Here is a 21376-nt window from a genome sequence, read left to right as displayed (position 1 = left end):
CAGATATTCTTTAAAATGTACATTTTATCCCCTTTATATTTTGTCTCAGAATGTTATTGTTCAGTCGTAGTAGTAAATGTCGACGTGTGTTTCAGAAAGTTAATGTTCAGTCGTAGTAGTAGATGTGTGTTTCAGAATGTTAATGTTCAGTCGTAGTAGTAGATGTCGGCGTGTGTTTCAGAAAGTTAATGTTCAGTCGTAGTAGTAGATGTCGACGTGTGTTTCAGAAAGTTGATGTTCAGTCGTAGTAGTAGATGTCGACGTGTGTTTCAGAAAGTTAATGTTCAGTCGTAGTAGTAGATGTCGGACGTGTGTTTCAGAAAGTTAATGTTCAGTCGTAGTAGTAGATGTCGGCGTGTGTTTCAGAAAGTTAATGTTCAGTCGTAGTAGTAGATGTCGACGTGTGTTTCAGAAAGTTAATGTTCAGTCGTAGTAGTAGATGTCGACGTGTGTTTCAGAAAGTTAATGTTCAGTCGTAGTAGTAGATGTCGACGTGTGTTTCAGAAAGTTAATGTTCAGTCGTAGTAGTAGATGTCGACGTGTGTTTCAGAAAGTTGATGTTCAGTCGTAGTAGTAGATGTCGACGTGTGTTTCAGAAAGTTAATGTTCAGTCGTAGTAGTAGATGTCGACGTGTGTTTCAGAAAGTTAATGTTCAGTCGTAGTATTAGATGTCGACGTGTGTTTCAGAAAGTTAATGTTCAGTCGTAGTAGTAGATGTCGACAGTGTTTCAGAAGTTAATGTTCAGTCGTAGTATAGATGTCGACGTGTGTTTCAGAAAGTTAATGTCAGTCGTAGTAGAATTGTCGACGTGTGTTTCAGAAGTTAATGTTCAGTCGTAGTAGTAAGATGTCGACGTGTGTTTCAGAAAGTAATAGTTCAGTCTAGTAGAATTGTGACGTGTGTTTCAGACAAGTTAATGTTCGATCGTGTTAGTAGATGTCGACGTGTTTTCAGAAAGTAATGTTCTGTTCGAGATAATGTTCGACGTGTGTTTTCAGAAAGTAATTGTCAGTCGTAAGTATAATGTCGACGTGTGTTTCAGAAAGTTAATGTTCATCGTAGTAGTAGTTTCGACAGGTGTATTCAGAAAGTTAATGTTCAGTCGTAGTAGTAATGTCGACGTGTGTTTCAGAAAGTTAATGTTCAGTCGTATAGTAGATGTCGACGTTGTGTTTCAGAAAGTTAATTTCAGTCGTAGTAGAAGTGCGACGTGTGTTTCAGAAAGTTAATGTTCAGTGAAGTAATTAGATGTCGACTGTGTTTCAGAAATTTAATGTTTCAGTCGTGATAGAAGTTGTCGACGTGTGGTTCAGTCGGCAGTAGTAAATTTCGACGTGTGTTTTAGAATGTTAATGTTTAGTCGTAGTAGTAAATTTTGACGTGTGTTTCAGAATGCTATAGTTCAGTCGTAGTATTAGATGTCGACGTGTGTTTCAGAAAGTTAATGTTCAGTCGTAGTATTAGATGTCGACGTGTGTTTCAGAAAGTTAATGTTCAGTCGTAGTAGAAGTTGTCGACGTGTGTTTCAGAAAGTTAATGTTCAGTCGTAGTATTAGATGTCGACGTGTGTTTCAGAAAGTTAATGTTCAGTCGTAGTAGAAGTTGTCGACGTGTGTTTCAGAAAGTTAATGTTCAGTCGTAGTATTAGATGTCGACGTGTGTTTCAGAAAGTTAATGTTCAGTCGTAGTAGTAGATGTCGACATGTGTTTCAGAAAGTTAATGTTCAGTCGTAGTAGAAGTTGTCGACGTGTGTTTCAGAAAGTTAATGTTCAGTCGTAGTATTAGATGTCGACGTGTGTTTCAGAAAGTTAATGTTCAGTCGTAGTAGTAGATGTCGACGTGTGTTTCAGAAAGTTAATGTTCAGTCGTAGTAGAAGTTGTCGACGTGTGTTTCAGAAAGTTAATGTTCAGTCGTAGTAGTAGATGTCGACCAGTGTTTCAGAAAGTTAATGTTCAGTCGTAGTAGAAGTTGTCGACGTGTGTTTCAGAAAGTTAATGTTCAGTCGTAGTAGTAGATGTCGACGTGTGTTTCAGAAAGTTAATGTTCAGTCGTAGTAGAAGTTGTCGACGTGTGTTTCAGAAAGTTAATGTTCAGTCGTAGTATTAGATGTCGACGTGTGTTTCAGAAAGTTAATGTTCAGTCGTAGTATTAGATGTCGACGTGTGTTTCAGAAAGTTAATGTTCAGTCGTAGTAGTAGATGTCGACGTGTGTTTCAGAAAGTTAATGTTCAGTCGTAGTACTAGATGTCGACGTGTGTTTCAGAAAGTTAATGTTCAGTCGTAGTATTAGATGTCGACGTGTGTTTCAGAAAGTTAATGTTCAGTCGTAGTGGAAGTTGTCGACGTGTGGTTCAGTCGCAGTAGTAAATTTCGACGTGTGTTTTAGAATGTTAATGTTTAGTCGTAGTAGTAAATTTTGACGTGTGTTTCAGAATGCTATAGTTCAGTCATAGTAGTATATTACGTTGTGTGCTTACAAGTGTTCCGTATAGGTTTCTGAATGCTGCTGTTCAGTCATTCAAGTAACGTTTATCACCGAACAAAACAAATTGCTGCTTTACTGTGTCTCCGAATGAAATCTGTATAGATCTGTTCTTTTCGAAGATCCGGTCACTCTGTAAAGATTAATAAAGAAATACTGATTTTGCAGACATTCTGATAGTAATGGGCTCTCTATTGGCTTATGCTGTAAACAAGATTAATCATGATCATTTCAAATTATCGAAGGTCAATCAAAATGTATGAAATTGCTCTCATGCAAAGTATCATAGTTAAGCTGTCCGCTCATTACTTGTTTATATACCCAAAACTATTTTAGCATTTTAAGAAAATTGGACAGACTATATAAAGTCGGGGCACGCCATCACTGAAATGGACGTGTTATATTGATTTACAGGTCACTGGAAAAAATAAGTAGTTATGACCAGCAATGTTACTGAAATTACTTTTTCTTGATATGTTTCAACTGAAACAAGCAAATTCGATGAATTGGTATCCCCCGCCGAAAAGGTCTGTGGTGAGGAACGGCAAAAAAATATATCGAGTTAAGAATGTTACAAAGAAGCAAATAATTTCATTAGTCAAAATCAAATTAACAGAAAAGGAATGGTTTTTTCTTGGGGGGGGGGGGGGTTGGGGGGGGGGGGGAGGGGGTGGAGGGGTGAGGGTACAAAAGCTTACATGTTGATTATAAATATTGATGGAAAATCAAAAATGAAAAATAAAAAAATGGGGGGGGGGGGGAGGCAAGATGGCGACAAGGTGTGGGTACACAACTTCACATGGTTATAATAATTGTTCATGGAAAAGAATGAAAGACGTTTAATGAAATTCTTCCAATTGGTTGATTTGTTATGTACAAATCTGTGGATTTTTAAGCAATTAAAGGGCAATAACTGTATGGAAAATTGACCAATAAAAAAAGAAAATGACGGGCATCATCAAAGTATGTTGGTTCATATTTATTTCAAGTTTGATGAAATTCTACCTGCTAGTAACTGAGAAATGGCTGCGGACGGACATTTTTGTGCATTTTTCATTAAATCAAGGGCAATAATTCTAAGGGAAATTGACCAATCGAAAAAAAATTGAAGGGCATCATCGCAGTATCTTGGTTCATGTCTGTTTCAAGTTTGATGAAATTCTACCTGCTAGTTACTGAGAAATGGCTGCGGACGGACATTTTTCATTAAATCAAGGGCAATAACTCTAAGGGAAATTGATCAATCAAAAAAAAACTTGACGGGCATCATCGCAGTATGTTGGTTCATGTTTATTTCAAGTTTCATAAAATTCTACCAGGTAGTTACTGAGAAATGGCTGCAGACGGACGGACTGACGGACGGACAACGCCATTTCAATACCCTCCTCCCGATTTCATCGGCGGGGGATAATAAAAGTCCTTAGTTCTTGACCAGTGGTAATCGTGTGTTTAGTTTTACACATAACGTATACAATATGAATGAAGTAAGATAAGTTATATAGTGTTGAAAAATTTCTATCACTAGAGGTTGTTTTTGTCCGGCATAATATGCGACTATATTCCGAATTTAACATTTTCCAATCAGCATTCCCAAACAGATTATTTTATACTTTGTTTGATCGTAACATTATTACACAAAATGAAATGTCACACGACTTTTTCATGGTAATTGCTTAATAGCACGTCATATCTTCCCCAGCAGAAGAAAATATCGGCGTTCTTGATATCGCCTAAGCTACTTTTTTGCTGTAGAGATTTCCGTAATGAATACAGTCAAAGATACCTAGCTTTAAGCATGCATGTACAGAGAAAGTTCCGAGATTACTCCACAGAAGGTTTAATAGTTTATTTGTCCCGTGTAATACCAGTCTGGACATTTTGTCATCTTGGACAAATATAAGACATAACGGGGTACGAATGTAGAAAACAGACAGAAAAAAATCTTGTCTGGAAAGCGTTAAAAAAGGGAACATTTGAGATTCTTGCCATTACAGGGACAGACAAATATTCTAAGGAAGTTACCCTGTCAAAATATCATTGATATGAAATAGAAACAAACCACGTAGCTACATAAAAATGAAGAGAAGAAAAGTAATACACCGGTCACAAGAACGCTACGAGCTCCGTACGAGTAGGTTTTCAGTCAATTTTTGGCAAACTCATACGGCGTCCGTACGGACATCGTTGGCTCGTACGAGCGTCGTACGGATTTTTTCTAACTTGTAGAGGACTCAGGAACTAGTTGAAAATGTTTCACCGAGCTCCCGAGTTCTCTATGAGCTATTAGAGATATCGAAGTCGGTGGCAGCTCGCAAGAGCCCCGTACGGGAACCGCATTGCCCCTGAAGAGCTCGTACGGGCATCGCACGATGTCCGTAGGGATTTAGACAAGTGCGAGATTGCCGATGCTCGCAGGACTATCGCAGGGGACACGCACGCTCAACGTACGATGTCCTTACGATATTTAGGAGAACGTGCGATGTCCGCACGGGGCTCGCAGGGCGTTGCGATCGCCGAACGGGCTCCGTGCGACATCCTTGGTGATTCAAGGTGGTATAAAAACACAGTACCTACGAACACAGTACGAGTGCCTTGTGAGCGCCGTACGAACCCATGAGCACCGTACGAGGTATGGCCGGGCTCCTTGCGAGCTCCGCACGTCTTGTCTGCGATGTCCGTACTGATATCCTACGATTGCATCCTCTAAAGATCGTACGGGGCCTGTAGGTACTTTGACCAGAAGCTACGATTGCACAGAGACCGTAAGGATTCTAAAATTGGTGGACTCGTACAATTTTTTAAAAACCGTACGGACATCGTACGGTTTTGTGACCGAGGCATAAGATCCTCTAGAAGATTCCTCGAACTTAAACAGCAAGATTGTATGTTGCTTTAACCTTTTTAAGAGACACTGAATGAGGTAATGTGGAAAGAACGATGATAATCATCAGAGCAAACAAAAAAAAAAGAAATAAACGTTTTGAATATCGTTATAGTTAGTTAAAAATGAAACACTCATTATATATTGTGTCAAACTGTCACAGAAATATCAAAATATTTGACAGAGATAATATCATAAAAATAAAGTCTGAAGTTAGAATTGTTGTTAAGTATATTTTGAACACACATCTTTCCGGCAAATTACTATTAATCCTTTCCAACAGTATTTGAAATGTTCAGATGTTTCATACATGAAAATACGCAATTCTTCAATTTTTCATAGTACGCAGATATAAGTTTTGGTGCTTTGTGCCTTGCTTTTATTAAAATTCAAAACAGTTGCAATCTGACTAAAGTACATCTCCAATTAACGCTACGCACATTGGATCTGAAGACGTGCTATTGACAGCCTCGTTCTGACGACGCTTCCGCTAGCCAATCATAGCCTTAGTTACAACATTTTTATGTGAAAGTAGAAGTTTAAAAAATCTATATTTAGCCTGAGTTTTTCATATTTATTATGACGGCCAAATCATGACTGCGCCGTCGTGTTTTGAGAGGTATCACATGTCACGGTAAGGACTTCGTCACGTAAGGGGAGATATGTGTCAGGCAGCCATTTAGCTCAGTCGGTAGAGCACTCGCCCTATAAGAGAGGGGTCCTGGGTTCGAACCCCGGACTAAATGCACATTTTTTTCACCCTGTGACATTCTACGCTATTTTGATGGTTCAGCAAAATGCTTGTTGAAAGGAGTCGTCTGATTGGTTCAAATAAAAATAGATTTGCGAAAATAAAAATAGCAATATCGGAAATCCAAAATATACAGAAGACGAATGTGAATAGGTCATTCTAAGATCTTCGTTTAGAAGATCAAGTACTTAAGTCAGATTGAAACAGTTGTAATTAATTGTCAAACTTTATATCCATGTAACAGAAACAAACTTGCGGTAAAGGCAACACTACATTGGTTATGACATATTTCATTATAACAAACTATTCAGGTTGGTAGAACGCCTGAGTCTTGCTAATATGTCCACAAACACTCTACTATCGTTCTACTCATACTTACATTCTAGTTATCCTAGCAACAAAAGATTAATCTTGCATGAGTTCATCCTCTTTCAGTCGATGTTGTAAGAGACTGGGCTCAATAAACCATAAAAAATAAAGTGAGAATTTATTTTGGTTTGGAAGTTTAGAAAACTTAGAAATAAATGACTTAATTTGGGCACATTTCTCTGATTTGAAAAAAAGGGTGCTGTACTATTTGTAAGTTACATCTGTATGCAAACTCTTTTTGCTGTCAATTCAAGTTAACAGCAAGAAGCATGCAGAGATTACTTTCTCTGAAACACAACAAATCTGTCTGTGTTTTAGTAATCTATTGTTCAGTCATACATGTAACGTTTATCACCAGACAGTATAAAACAATACTGCTACACAATTATGTGGCTCTCACTGCGGATAGAACTGACGTCTTGATGCACACTGAACACTTACAGAATCTGAGAGAATGACGCATTCACAATCATGTAATATCCATGTAAATGTTACTTAGAATAAGGTTGTCCTACTTAATCAATAAAAACGTGACAATTAGGAATGGGGCAACTGAGCTATATATGGTTGATATTTACGTGTCTTTTAATATATTCTTTCTTTTGTATTAACCATAGTCTTATCATTGTGTATACATGTGTAGATCTATTTACTAATATTTGAAATCATACTTAACAAAAAGTATTTTATCACCAACCTAAGCTATCATTTTTATTAATCTACATTCATGAAAAGTGAAGGAAGTTTTGTGTTTAATTTGCCTTATTTCAATACTTTATTTTTATTGAAACACAAATTTTCACCAATAAACAAAGTAATTATAATTCACAGACAGTGTTTGTAAAGATTTGGTTCCCTTGTAAAGATTAATAAAGATTTACTTCGTTCAGATTAGTAAAGAATGATTTTCTGACATTCTGATATTAATGGGCCATCTATCGGTTAATGCTGTGAACAAGATCAATCATGGTAATTTAGAGTTATCGGAGGTCAATCAAAACAGTGCTTCATTGCTCTTGGGAAAATGTCTCCTAGTAACAGCCATCCATGCGTCAAAATCTTCATATCGTCAAACTTTTTCGAACATTTTTAGAATATTGGACAGTCATTTACGCCTATGAAATATACCTTCGCAAAAATATTCATATTAATTTACAACTCACCCACTCACTCAAATAAAAAGAAAATCATAATCAATAAGCGTGTCAATGCTATTGAAACTGTTCTATCTTATGCATTAGAAAGTCTTAGTGCTTGGCCAAATCATTATGATCAGCAGAGTTGGTCAACATTTGTTTTGTGGAACATATGATCTATTCAATATGTATGCGGTCAAATCAAGACATATTTTTATACAAAAGTAAATAATTGGTACAAGAACCGCCTTTCTAGGTTTATGTGTACTAGAAGCCAGCTCCAGAAAGTAGTATCTCATAGATGGTTAAAGGTCCACCAACATGCTGCGTCACACCACGGACATGACAAATGGTACTAATAAATCCCTTGCTTGGCACTCATCGTGTTGCACTACACAAGAAGATACAAGAGATGTCTGTGGTTGAAAAAATAGTGCTGGTAATAAACATGTTATTTCTCAAAATATGACAAAAACATATGATATTTTTCATTTATCCGCAAACATTATCTTTTCATTATATTTTTATGTTTTAAATCATGAGGCAATATATAACTGACCTCAACAGTTAGACATATCAAAAATAGCGTCAAATATTTTATGGATACCTAACATTTTGCAGTATATGCTTGACCGTTTAGTTAGAACCATTTCTCGATCAGTAGCCCTGCGCATGTGCTGTATCCATCATTTACCGATCATCCAAACCGTATAATTTAAACATTGCCGTGGAGTACCTCATTTCCTCAAGCAGGCATTGACCTTTTGCCTATACTTTTGCTGAAGGTCGTTAATCAATCTAAAAGACAGATGGGCAGTAGGAGTCTAATTAAGAGTACTGTGAGATTCCATGGAAATGCATCCTTCTTTATTGAGATTTTCAAGATACGAGGGTAAAACGCCAATTCTGCTAATACATGGTAAATTGCTTTTATTTCCACCTAACTCAAATATCATTAAGGAAAAATGTTCATTTAATCTAGTACGTCCATTGTAGATTTATTGTTAAGAACTATTCCATACGTTTATTTAATCTAGTTATCCACTTTATTTATAAAAAAATAACTAGTTAATGACTGATATATTTTATCGTTATAATAATAATATCAAAAGACCATCTGAATTAGTTAACTGTCTGTTTCAGAATTGTCCAATATCATAATTGATTATCTTATGAAGAGTTTTGGCAAACCCCTAGACAGTTTTAGTCAAAGAGATCAAAGTTTATTTGTTATGATAAAAAACTAATAGTTTGATAAAAATATTGAGAAAGAAAAACTTGTTTTAAAGTGATTTTATGAGATTTTTTCTCTAAAAATCTGAAATGCGACATTTACTGTTACAATATATCTGAGTTATACACAAAAAATAACAAAATTAACTGCAAATTATGGGGGCAGGGGATAGTAAATGTGTAAATTCCACAAAACTGCATTGATACCAATGCGAAAAAAAAATTTGAAAATACAATCATGAGAAATGTCTGGTAAATAGGGCGAATGTATTATATGGATAATACACTTTTTTTTTGCATATTAACGTCTGCAAAATCCACGGGATTTATTTGTGACTTTAAATCACTTGCCCTTCACCGAAGTTTGTTCAGACCTCACTTTGGCCGTGAGGAAGCCATTTGGCTGGTTAACGGAAGGTCGGTGGTTCTACCCTGGATCCCATCCGTGAAGAAATAATGCCCGGAGTGGCACCTGGGATCTTTCTCCACAATCAAAAGCTGAAAAGTCGTTGCGATATGACATATAATTGTGTCGGCGTGACGTTAAACCAAACATAAATAAGAAATCTCAGTATTTTGATGATTTCATATAATAAGTATACTTACAAAGTCTGTTGAGGTCAAATAATCTGTAATAGTGTTTATTTCTTTCTTCATAATGACGCTATTTTCTGACAGATATTTATTTTAAAGGATTCTAAAGACTGAAGCAAGTCTATATAATAAGCGGACAGTTTACAAGTATATCTATTGTATTTTTTACTAGAGGGTGTTGAGGATTCGTAAGTATTCCTCCGCCAATTCCGACTTTTTTTCGAAATTAACCTTTCTTAACTGATAATTTATACATTAGTTGATGTAACTGTATTCTAGTAGAATGTTCCTCTCAAACTGAAATGTCATACCGTTTTAATACGGTTATTGCTAAACTTCACGTCATGTCCTCGTCAGCAGAAAAAAAGTCGGCATTCTCATATCGCCTTATACTAATTTGTTTTTGTCGAAGAGATTTCCGTTATGAATATAGCCAAGCGATATGTTCCTTCGAAACCATATCGTAGGCGACTGGTTTTATTTACAAACAATAAAGCTTAATGTTTACTTAATCCATTATCTTGTATTGTATTGGCAACTGGGAATAAGAAAAAGCCTCTGTCTTGTAAATCAAGACGACTAAAAGCATGTAAATTGACTAAATTGTCTCAACAAAATTTCCTCTGGGGATTGCGTTGTTAACGAACTTAAATTGATTTGGAAAGAATTCTACCAATTAATCGTATTGATAAATAGTTATTTATGTTTAACCGACATGTTTTTAACTACTTTGATGGAAGTAGAAATAGAACCATCGACTAAGACTGGCGTATTATGGATATTACATCATACGCTTAATATATTTAAGTTCCGAAGCCGAATATATCTCACCTCAAGTGTCTGTGCCGTTTAAGAATACATCACTAGCCATGTATTTTTCGTTTGAAATTTAGCTAAACTATATAAACACTCCTGGAACAAAGAACCATATACTAAATGAGTATTAATCACGGGAAAAATACGGCAAAGTTCTTGTTTTAATAGAATTCTATGTTACTTTCTGAAGGGTGCTTGGGTCAGCTACGTGTATTTTAACTCAGGGTGGTCTATCCTGCCCAGCTGGCTAATTTCAAAGTTATCCATAACTGCAAGAAATATATCTGGAAGAAATTTTGGAACGAACTGATTCCGCGAACAAGGACACGGACCGGGCAGCTATCATGACTCTCTCTGAATGGTAAAGACAAAAGCGCTTCTCCTGAGTCACACTTGAATAACCCGATGAGTCGTATTTTTCAACTTAAGTAAATAAGATGAAAATACTGTTCAAATGTTGATCGAAAATTTCTGTCAGGAAGTCACCAGGAAAGATCCATGTTATACCATACAAGTACATGCGCCGGCTGGCTCAGCTGATAGTGCTTCAGCTTTTTTTTTAAGATATCGTGAGTATAGACCTTTTTACACAGAGCTATTTGCTTAGCAACGGGAAACAATTTTTGCGCATGCGCACTCTACGTAAGGCAAAAAGACATGACTGCACAATATAAATTACGTTAGAGATACATTGTATTTTGATCTATTCGATCAATAATGAGTTTGTTTTATAGTAAATATACACCGAAAGATAAAGTATGTATGTAAATCTTTGCAAACCCACAGCTTTAACTAATTTGCATTATCATTGATGACTTTGGATTAATGGACTATTCATTCGGCAATTTTGATCTCGACAAATTTAGGTTAAGAAAAATGAAAAAATATCAGCTCTTAATTTCTTAACGTGATCCCTCATAACTTACCACGTGTCGCAATTAGCTTACATAACACTTGAAATATATTTAACAGTGGAAGTTGAAAATAAAATGTTTAATTAATAAAGTTCAGCCTTTAGTTTTGTATCCAAATATACTCAAACAGGGATCAATTCATTCAGTATTCAAAAAAAAATGATCATCTTAATATTGTTATTTTTATTTTAATCGTTTCTTCGAATTTGAAAGTGGTTCTAATGGCGAATGCAGCGGTCAGATTTAATAGAGAGGGGGCGGGCAGCGGGGAGGGGTGTTCTATACTTACATTCTTTATCTGTTCTATTTTTTGCGGAATTCAAGTTTATCATAATTATTCTATTAAATCGCGGATAATGACTTCTTGCGCGATACATTTTCGATATGAAAATGATCCAGCATGTAAACATAAGAAATAAAATAAATAGAGATTTATATCAGGTATTTTCAGTCAGTGTGCAGTTATAGTCCTTGATTTGATTAATATCAATATACAAATTGAGATTTTTTGCAACTACACTTTCATCGTTTTAAAAAGGAGATGTCCATTAAAGTTCCAAAGTATATTTTTATAGATTTTGAAATACTAGATATTCACGTGAAATATTTATTTTTTGAACCATAAAACAGCTCCGCCACGTGATATATTAATCTGAGTGCGTTCTTTTAATGACATTGATGACCGAAGGCATTAATAAATATCACATCAAAGCCATCTTATTTGCTTCAGTAACTTTTATTGTCTGCTCTAATTAGGGGACACTCTCGAAATTACCTTACGGTCTTGATTACGCAGGTGACCTATGTTTTATCATGTCAATTGCATAATAGTTACGCAATAATTTCCGGTTTATCACTTAAAACAGCAACTTCAGTGGCATGGAGCCGCGACCCCAAAGTATGTACATGTCATTTAAGGCGGAGATAAATATATATGAGCCGTGCCATGAGAAAACCAACATAGTGGGTATGCGACCAGCATGGATCCAGACCAGCCTGCGCATCCGCGCAAGTTGTCAGCTCCATGCTTTGTTCGCTTTTTAAAGTCTAATTGGAATTGGAAAACTGTTACGAACAGCATGGACCTGTCCAGACATAGCGCGATGCCAGGCTGGTCACTGGATCCAGTGCATGGTCGCACACCCACTATGTTGGTTTTCCCATGGCACGGCTCATATAACAACTATTTGAAGTTGTAGGAAAAATAGATATAATGAAAAATATGAATTTTTTAAATGTAAGGAACAATTAAGTTTTATATTTGTATGATGTGTGGAAGACTGGAAATGCTTGTTCTTTTCTGACAAAAATAAGAATAAAGCAGGCTTTTCAGGTAAGATATCATTAATTAACATACATGTCTTTAATCAAAGTATACTGTATAATAAATTACTTGACTGAAATTATCTTTATAATGGCAAAACAATTCGTAATGTAATGATAATTTTATGTAGGTTTTCTTATCGTTGAGAGTTCTTTTGCCACACGTAAACAGCGCATGCGCGTTAAAATCAAAACATCCGCGGCTTTGCATAGCAACCAATCACTTGTGTAAAAACATCTATAAAGTCATAGGTTCGAGTTCTACTTTGAGCTCTAATTAATTTCTTTTAAGATAATGTTTGCGTATCAATAATCGCTTTTGCTCAGACATTTGCTCTTATATTCACTGATATTCTTTGCTGTTCAACTCTTTCATTACTTTTTTTTTTTTTGCTGATTAAAGGGATTTACTTCCAGGTCATCATCAAACGTTCAATTTAAAGCCAAAACTATTGTTCTATTGTTATACGAGGTTCCTGCAAAACTTTCTGTCACTAATGGGCTTCCGTAGTTTTATCCCAGGTATTTTTAAAACGCTTCATTGCACTTGAATGGTGTGTCAAATAGCTAGCGATATCCATTGCTTTTCAAATGACCGAGTTATTTCAAATTAAAATACATACAGTCATATACACTGACAAATTTACTTGTCACATTGTAAAATGGACGAAAAGACGTAAATGCCGCATTAGGCTTGATATAGATTCAAAGCAGATATTTCACTAATGGACCACAGGCCATTTCAATGCACACAGTTTTTAGGCGGGTTAAAGCTTTTAAAGCTGGGAAATTATCTGTTGAAGATGATACCCGTTCTGGTAGGCCTAAAACCTCTCTTGCCAAGGCAAACATCGCTACTGTAAAAGCTGTGGTCGAACAGGATGCGCGATTGTCGGTGAAAGATATAAACAGTTGTACTGGCATATCAGAAGGCAGTGTGAAAACAATTCTGAAAAAAAAGCGTTTGGAACTGAGAAATATTTGCGCTAGGTGGGTACCTCATTTGCTCCCTGAGGAGCAAAAGAAACAACGCCTTAAATGTGCCCGGGAACTTTTGAAAACATACAAAGGCTGTGACAGTCGGGTTATTACTAACTTGCTTACAGGTGACGAAAGGGCTGATAATAAGCAATGGAAGCGAAAAGATCTAAAACGCCCCTGTATTGCCAAGAGAAGTTCTAAAAAGATGTTGTACGCAATTTTTTTCAATTTTAGTAGGGCCAGTCGTTCAAGTGCCTTGTCAATCTGGGCATACAGTCACTGGACGATTCTACAGGAACTCTGTACTGAAGAAAGTGAAAAGGTTTTACAATAAGAAACGTTCAAGCAAAGGATGGTCAGGAGTCCATATTATATCAAGTGCGAAGTTGTTAAGTCATTTATCAGTGTTTCCAACAGATACCAAACGAAGACTATTTATCTGCTTTCCGCGACTGGGTAGAAAGGTTATAAAATGTGTTTCGGTAAAGGGGGGGAATACTTTGAAGGTTTGTAATAAAAATAATTTTGATAAAAAGTAGCACTTAAGAAATCCGAACCCAATGACTTACTGCAAGGTTTCGAAAATATGATAAACAAGTACTGTTAAGATATGTATCTAATGTTTATGACAGTACACCTTAATTCCTACTATTGTAAACAAATGTCAATAGCATGACAAATTCTTTTGATTTTTTTTCTATTTATTGACAAAACATGTGTTATTGTAAATAATAAAAATATTAAAACGCACGTAATAACTATAAACAACATACTTTTATTGCAGTTTTTCTAACTTATGGTAAATTTGTCATATATCTGGAGGCGTGAACTATTTATTAGGTTATTTCAAATTGTCACACTGCATTCATGTAGATATCGAGATCAATCTTGCCGAGTTAGAGAATTTGTTGAAGACTATGTGTGCTCGTTTGAATTGCTAGGCGCTTTGTCGTAACTGATCTGGTGTATGGTGGTGATGGCTGATTTTATAAATTCTCTCTACAAATAATAATTTATAATGTGAACTTGTATCCTCGCGACTCTCAGTTACGGGAACGTAATGCGCACTAACATTTTTGTAGCCTCGTGATCTAGTTAACATTCACAGAGAGATTACTGCCGGGTACAGTAACTTGAATGGTCCGTACAAATTCTCTCTACCTACATATATATATATATTTCGGATGGATTTAGCCTCGCAGGTCATATTGCGACCTTTCAGCTTGGATGTTGGAAGAAGTCCCCATGTGCACAACCGTGCATTATTTCATCAGGGATGGGCGCTTGGGTAGAATAACCGACCATCCGTAAGCCAGTTGGATGGCTTCCCCACATGAATAGATTCAACGTCCCCAGTGAGGCTCGAACACACATCGGCTATGGGGCAAGTGATCTTAAACCATCGGCCAAGGAGCCCTTCCCACCCTGCATATATATACAAAAGATTTTCTGTAATATAGACAGCAGAATAATGGTGCATTCCTACAAAGAATGGTGTATTCCTACAAACTACATACAAGGCAAACTACATACATGACTGGTCAATTAGTTTTTTGTGTAATAAAATCTAAAAGGATTCTTTGGAAGCACACATGTACAATGCAGCCAATCAAAACACTAGCAGGGGATCTGTGAGATTACTGCGGACATGAATATCTAAGAAATGAAATGAAATGCCTATACTACGGCAAACAGTTTATGTGTTAGCGTTCATGAGCAGAAATGGAAAATGCAACATTGCCCACGCCCCCTAGCACCGGCTTAAGCAGTATTCAATCTTCAAATCTAAATGAGCTGAAATCAATGATCCCGAAGGACCAGAAAATATAACAACACTGAGATGAAGTCGGGGCACCTTTTTACGGCCGCCACATAGCACTTCACACCCGCTGTTGTGAAGTAAATAAAATCTGGAAAGTAGATCCCTCGGAAGCACCGAGAACAAGGCAAACAGTGAAATTTGCAGACTCGGTTTGATTGAGTTGAAATCAATGATCCCGAAGGACCAGAAAATATGACAACACTGAGATGAGGCCGGGGCGACTTTTTACGGCCGCCACTGAAGTAACTTAAACTTAGTCGAAAATATTTCTTACCAAAACTTAGAATAACGTTTTTGTAGAATACTGTTTTAATATAAGTTTTAATTGAGCTTTTTCTGAAAATAAATGTCATTTGGTGTCATTAATCTCTGTCATTAAGTGGCATGATAGGTTGATGATACTGCCAAGTTGGAGGATCTTGTGGTGAGGAGACTCAATTTGATATCAGTAATCTGTACTGCCAGGTTGGAGGATCTTGTGGCGAGGAGACTCAATTTGATACCAGTAATCTGTACTGCCAGGTTGGAGGATATTGTGGCGAGGAGACTCAATTTGATATCAGTAACCTGTACTGCCAAGTTGGAGGATCTTGTGGCGAGGAGACTCAATTTGATATAAGTAATCTGTTCTGCCATGTTTGTAGATCTTGTGGCGAGGAGACTCGATCTGATATCAGTAATCTGTACTGCCATGTTGGAGGATATTGTGCTGAGGAGACTCGATTTGATATCAGTAATCTTTACTGCCATGTTGGTGGATATTGTGGTGAGGAGACTCAATTTGATATCAGTAATCTGTACTGTCAAGTTGGAGGATCTTGTGGTGAGGAGACTCAATTTGATATCAGTAATCTGTACTGTCAAGTTGGAGGATCTTGTGGTGAAAAGACTCAATTTGATATCAGTAATCTGTACTGCCATGTTGGAGGATACTGTGGCGAGGAGACTCAATTTGATATCAGTAATCTGTACTGCCATATTTGAGGATCTGGTGGTGAGGCGACTCGATTTGATATCAGTAATCTGTTTCTTAGATCTGAAACGTTACTAAAGCTCTAACGCCTGGTGCGCAAAATTGACTTGACCCTCTTGATGCGTGAAGTTCCAACGTTGATTACACGTGCCTCCGTTTCCCTGTGCGGCCTATCTTTGGGACTTCAGTTATATGAATATATATATTATGGTAAGACTCAAATATGATAAAGAAACATGTGGATGTTGAGTATATATTTTGACATGCCTGAATTTATTCTGTTGTTCACTATTTCGAGGAATAGTCTGAGCATTTCAACGTGTAATACATTGGCTACGGTAACAAGTTTCCGACTGTTTACAAGGTAAAATGTGAGAGTGGAGTTTTCATTGGCGACCCGTATCCATGCAAATATTCTAAGCAAAATGTTCTGTAAATTGTTTAATGCAATGCAGTAGAAAGAAATTATATTGAAATGAGGCTACATATATTGGAAGTGAAGAAATAGTGATTGTTTCTTTTACTCGTGAAAAAAGACTTCACAAAACAAAAACATATTTTTATAACTTAGGCACTGAAAATGTAACATATCTTACTTCTTCCATTGGATACCTATGCAGAGTCAACTCATACACTACACGTAGCATACTCAACATCTTTATTATGCTACCAATGCTTAGCCAGATCTTATCCTTAACGTTATGTCTTTGATATGCTACCTATGCACTGAACCAAATCTTGTCCTAAAGGTAAAATATCTCCCCATCTTCAATATGCTACATGTGCATTACGCCAAATTTCATACGAAACCTGACAACATACACCTTAATCCCCAATTTGCTACGTCTGCATTGAGTCAATCTTATCTTAAACATACCATATCCCCATACCTTCGATATCTTATCTAAAACGTAACATATTCCTTGGTTAGTATAGAGAAGTCGGAAATAACTACTTAGAAGCGAATACATTTTCCTTATTGGCTATTTGTTCATATAATAAGCACTTACTGTATATACAATTCTGATATAATATGACTGTTATAATCAAAACTAAGTGCGAAAATTCTGTATAAATACATTTATGGTTGTTTGTCCTTAACCCTTACCCTGCTAAATTTCTATAATGAGCTTGTCCGTCTTTCAATTTGGACAGAACCATTACCTGTTGAAAGGGGTGCATAACAAAAGATACTAACTGAATGGCGAACAGTGCAGATCATGATCAGACCTCACGGATGTACAGGCTGATCATGATCTAAACTGGTCGCAAAGGCAGAATCAACCGTGTCCAGCATGATAAGGGTTAACAACAATTGAAGTGTGATGCTGAAAAAGTAGTAAACATTTTTTTTATTTGTAAGTGGTGTTTTAACATGTGTTTGGTCTTTCCGATTACTAAACTGTCTGAACGGTTAGCATATACATCACTTTCTTCGCACATGTGTATGTATTCAGTAAACATTCTCCCACAATACGTTGCGTGAAAATCGCGTTATTGATCCTTTACAAATGCTGTAACATTTTTCTTGGTCATTGCATCTTTTAAATCACATCAAGTGAATAAAAGCATTGTAAAATACATAATCTGTTCTTTTTCTGTTAACTAACAGTTAAGAAATAAAGATTTTTATCAGATTCTGAAAATGTGTGAACGTAATTACGCAATAAACACCAAATATGGCAGTTAATGCATGTTCCTAATTTGATTTCCCGATCAATAAGATTTTATCAGAAGCCGAATCTTACATCATGCCTGTATTTAAGAGATAAGGCAATAGCACACAAACAATTAATTGAACTTGCATAAATTTGTTTTCAGAAGATAACTAGAAAATGCTTTTGTAAAAAAGCGCATGTCTCCCCCAATGCAAAGTCCTATAGGCAAGAAGTCAATAGGGGTCAGGAGCGAGTCAAAGAGACACTGATGGTTGGCTGCAATAGGGATCATCTACTTGGCATGTCCAGTCATCCCGCTAAATTTCAACACTCTTGGCCTAGTGGTTCTCAAGTCACTGTTCAGGCTCCTGTGACCGTGACCTTTGATCAAGTGACCTCAAAAACAATAGGGGTCATCTACTCTGCATGTCCAATCATCCTATTAAGTTTCAACATTGTAGGTCAAGTGGTTCTCAAGTTATTTCCAAAAAATGATTATACATGAACAGGCCACTGTGACCTTGACCTTTAATAGACTGACCCCAAAATCAATAGAGGTCATCTACTCTGCATGTTAAATCATCCTATGAAGTTTCAACATTCTGGGTCAAGTGGTTCTCAAGTTATTGATCGGAACTGGTTATCAATGTTCAGGCCCCTGTGACCTTGACCTTTAACGGAGTGACCCCAAAAACAATAGGGGTCATTTATATTGCATGAATAATCATCCTATGAAGTTTCAACATTCTGGGTCGAGAGGTTCTCAAGTTATTGATTTGAAATGGTTTTCAATGTTCAGGCCCCTGTGGCCTTGACCTTTGATGGAGTGACCCCAAAATCAATAGGGGTCATCTACTCTGCATGTCCAATCATCCCATTAAGTTTCAACATTGTAGGTCAAGTGGTTCTCAAGTTATTTCCAAAAAATGATTATACATGAACAGGCCACTGTGACCTTGACCTTTAATAGACTGACCCCAAAATCAATAGAGGTCATCTACTCTGCATGTTAAATCATCCTATGAAGTTTCAACATTCTGGGTCAAGTGGTTCTCAAGTTATTGATCGGAACTGGTTATCAATGTTCAGGCCCCTGTGACCTTGACCTTTAACGGAGTGACCCCAAAAACAATAGCGGTCATTTATATTGCATGAACAATCATCCTATGAAGTTTCAACATTCTGGGTCAAGTGGTTCTCAAGTTATTGATCGGAACTGGTTATCAATGTTCAGGCCCCTGTGACCTTGACCTTTAACGGAGTGACCCCAAAAACAATAGCGGTCATTTATATTGCATGAACAATCATCCTATGAAGTTTCAACATTCTGGGTCGAGAGGTTCTCAAGTTATTGATTTGAAATGGTTTTCAATGTTCAGGCCCCTGTGACCTTGACCTTTGATGGAGTGACCCCAAAATCAATAGGGGTCATCTACTCTGCATGTCCAATCATCCTATTAAGTTTCAACATTCTGGGTCAAGTGGTTCTCTAGTTATTGATCGGAAATGGTTTTCAATGTTCAGGCCCCTGTGACCTTGACCTTTGATGGAGTGACCCCAAAATCAATAGGGGTCATCTACTCTTCATGACCAATCATCCTATGAAGTTTCAACATTCTGGGTCAAGTGGTTCTCTAGTTATTGATCGGAAATGGTTTTCAATGTTCAGGCCCCTGTGACCTTGACCTTTGACGGAGTGACCCCAAAAACAATAGGGGTCGTCTACTCTAGCAGTCCTACAACCCTATGAAGTTTGAAGGTTCTAGGTCAAATGGTTCTCCAGTTATTGCTCGGAAATGAAGTGTGACGGACGGACGGACGGACGGACAGGGCAAAAACAATATGTCTCCTGGGGGAGACATAACTATTCATCCAAGAGATGTATTTCATCCACCTGGACGGAGTTGCCTCTCGAGTAACATCATACTGTGCCTATTGCAAGGACTTTCTGGAAGTTAGAGGACTTTGATAACAGACATCTTTATATCACAAAAATGCGTTACAACCACGACCCACGGAAAGATTTTACTACATTTTATCACAGATAGTTTGAACTTTTACGGAAATAGAATACAAACCTTAAGACACTACTTAAACTAAGTCTTACACACCCCGTATATCATGGGGATGTTGTTCATTAACTACTGAAAATTAAGCGTCATAAATATTTGTAGTATATGTTAGAAAAGTAATCAAAAGAGGATGCAGGGCAGAAATTGTAAAGCACGGTGCATGTTTGGTGGCTGATCACTCTATACTTAGTCGCCATGCTTTCTATTTGATTGTGCGGTGAGTACTCAAGTGTAAAATTCTAAATCCTATAACAACGAACAAAAAAGGAGAAGTTATGCCCTTGGTGTTAACTTTATATACGTCATTGAGGTCATTGGCGTACTTAGACCCAGTATTTATGCTATTTATGTCCTGTGTTGTTGTTTTTCACAAGTGTAAGTGCTTATCTCGGTCGAGATTTATTAACACTGTTCAACTACATGTACTTGAAAATAGGAAAGTGTGAAGTTATCATGCTGCAAACAATTTCCTTTATATAGGTTACCCCGTTCCCAAGCGGTGCCCTTATTTTCAGTTAGCTTTTTGTCCGTGTTGTTAGATATGATATATAAATTGTGTTGTATGTTGGTTGTGTCCTTTCTCTTTACTACTCCCCACAATATATGCACCCCTATCCCCTTTTTTATTATCTTTTTCCCTAATTACCAACTCCCTTTTACCCTATCCATCCTTGTTGTATCTTTGATATAATCAAAACGTAACTTGCTGATGAACATTCGAAGCAACACGTCTGCTGTATATTTCCACAACAGTTGCCATTCGTGGTTGGCCTACTTCGCGGTGTGTATCTGTGTTTTGTACTTCGGGCGAATCTATTCCCATCTTTAATTTCTCAGTATTTTAACAATTTTGTGTATTGCATTAGAAAAAAGCTACAAATCGTTCAAAATGAAGGGAAATTGATACAAATCACTTTTCTACGAGTTAGTTACATTTTGTCATAGAAACAAAACGAAAACAAGCAAACGACACAACTGGATTCACGGGTTAAAAATTCGACTAAATTTTGACCTTAGATAGTTTCAGACAATGCCCTTACCCTTTATCTCTAATACATATAACATATATATACATATATTAAGCATATTAATAGTATAATCAACTTACCTTCCCCAGTTGGAAGAAGTTGAAAAACACCGACAATCAGAACAAGTATCCTTGAGAATTCTGGTATATCCATCTATGCGTGAATTGTTTCTGGTTACCCGTGCAAGAAATTAATATAATTATCTCACAACTTCAGAGTCTTTTTACAATACTTGTTCCTGAAATGATATATACGAACACTTTTATGTTTTAAAGCAATTTTTAGAATAATATGCCGTTCTTTATTTAATCAGTTTAAGACATGTTAAACATGTTGTAA

General features: G+C 36.7%; 1 protein-coding gene across 8 annotated transcripts in view; it reads right to left on the bottom strand.

Moving 5' to 3' along the window:
- Positions 1 to 21376, bottom strand: part of LOC123565989 (neuronal acetylcholine receptor subunit alpha-10-like) — a 115528-nt gene that overhangs the window by 27119 nt on the left and 67033 nt on the right. For 7 of the 8 annotated variants that reach the window (XM_045359778.2, XM_045359781.2, XM_045359780.2 and 4 more), the window contains one exon: positions 21118 to 21275. In XM_045359778.2, the coding sequence (XP_045215713.1) occupies positions 21118 to 21190 (73 nt within the window). In that variant the 5' untranslated portion in view covers positions 21191 to 21275. Of the gene's footprint in view, positions 1 to 2481; positions 2620 to 21117; positions 21276 to 21376 lie in introns of those variants that run through there. The other variant, XM_045359782.2, reaches the window with a different exon arrangement.

Source organism: Mercenaria mercenaria, chromosome 8, assembly GCF_021730395.1.
Source record: "Mercenaria mercenaria strain notata chromosome 8, MADL_Memer_1, whole genome shotgun sequence".
In the NCBI taxonomy this organism is placed as follows: Eukaryota; Metazoa; Mollusca; class Bivalvia; order Venerida; family Veneridae; genus Mercenaria; species Mercenaria mercenaria.
Note: the sequence above shows the minus strand (reverse complement) of the source record. Positions and strands in the feature narration are given on the sequence as shown.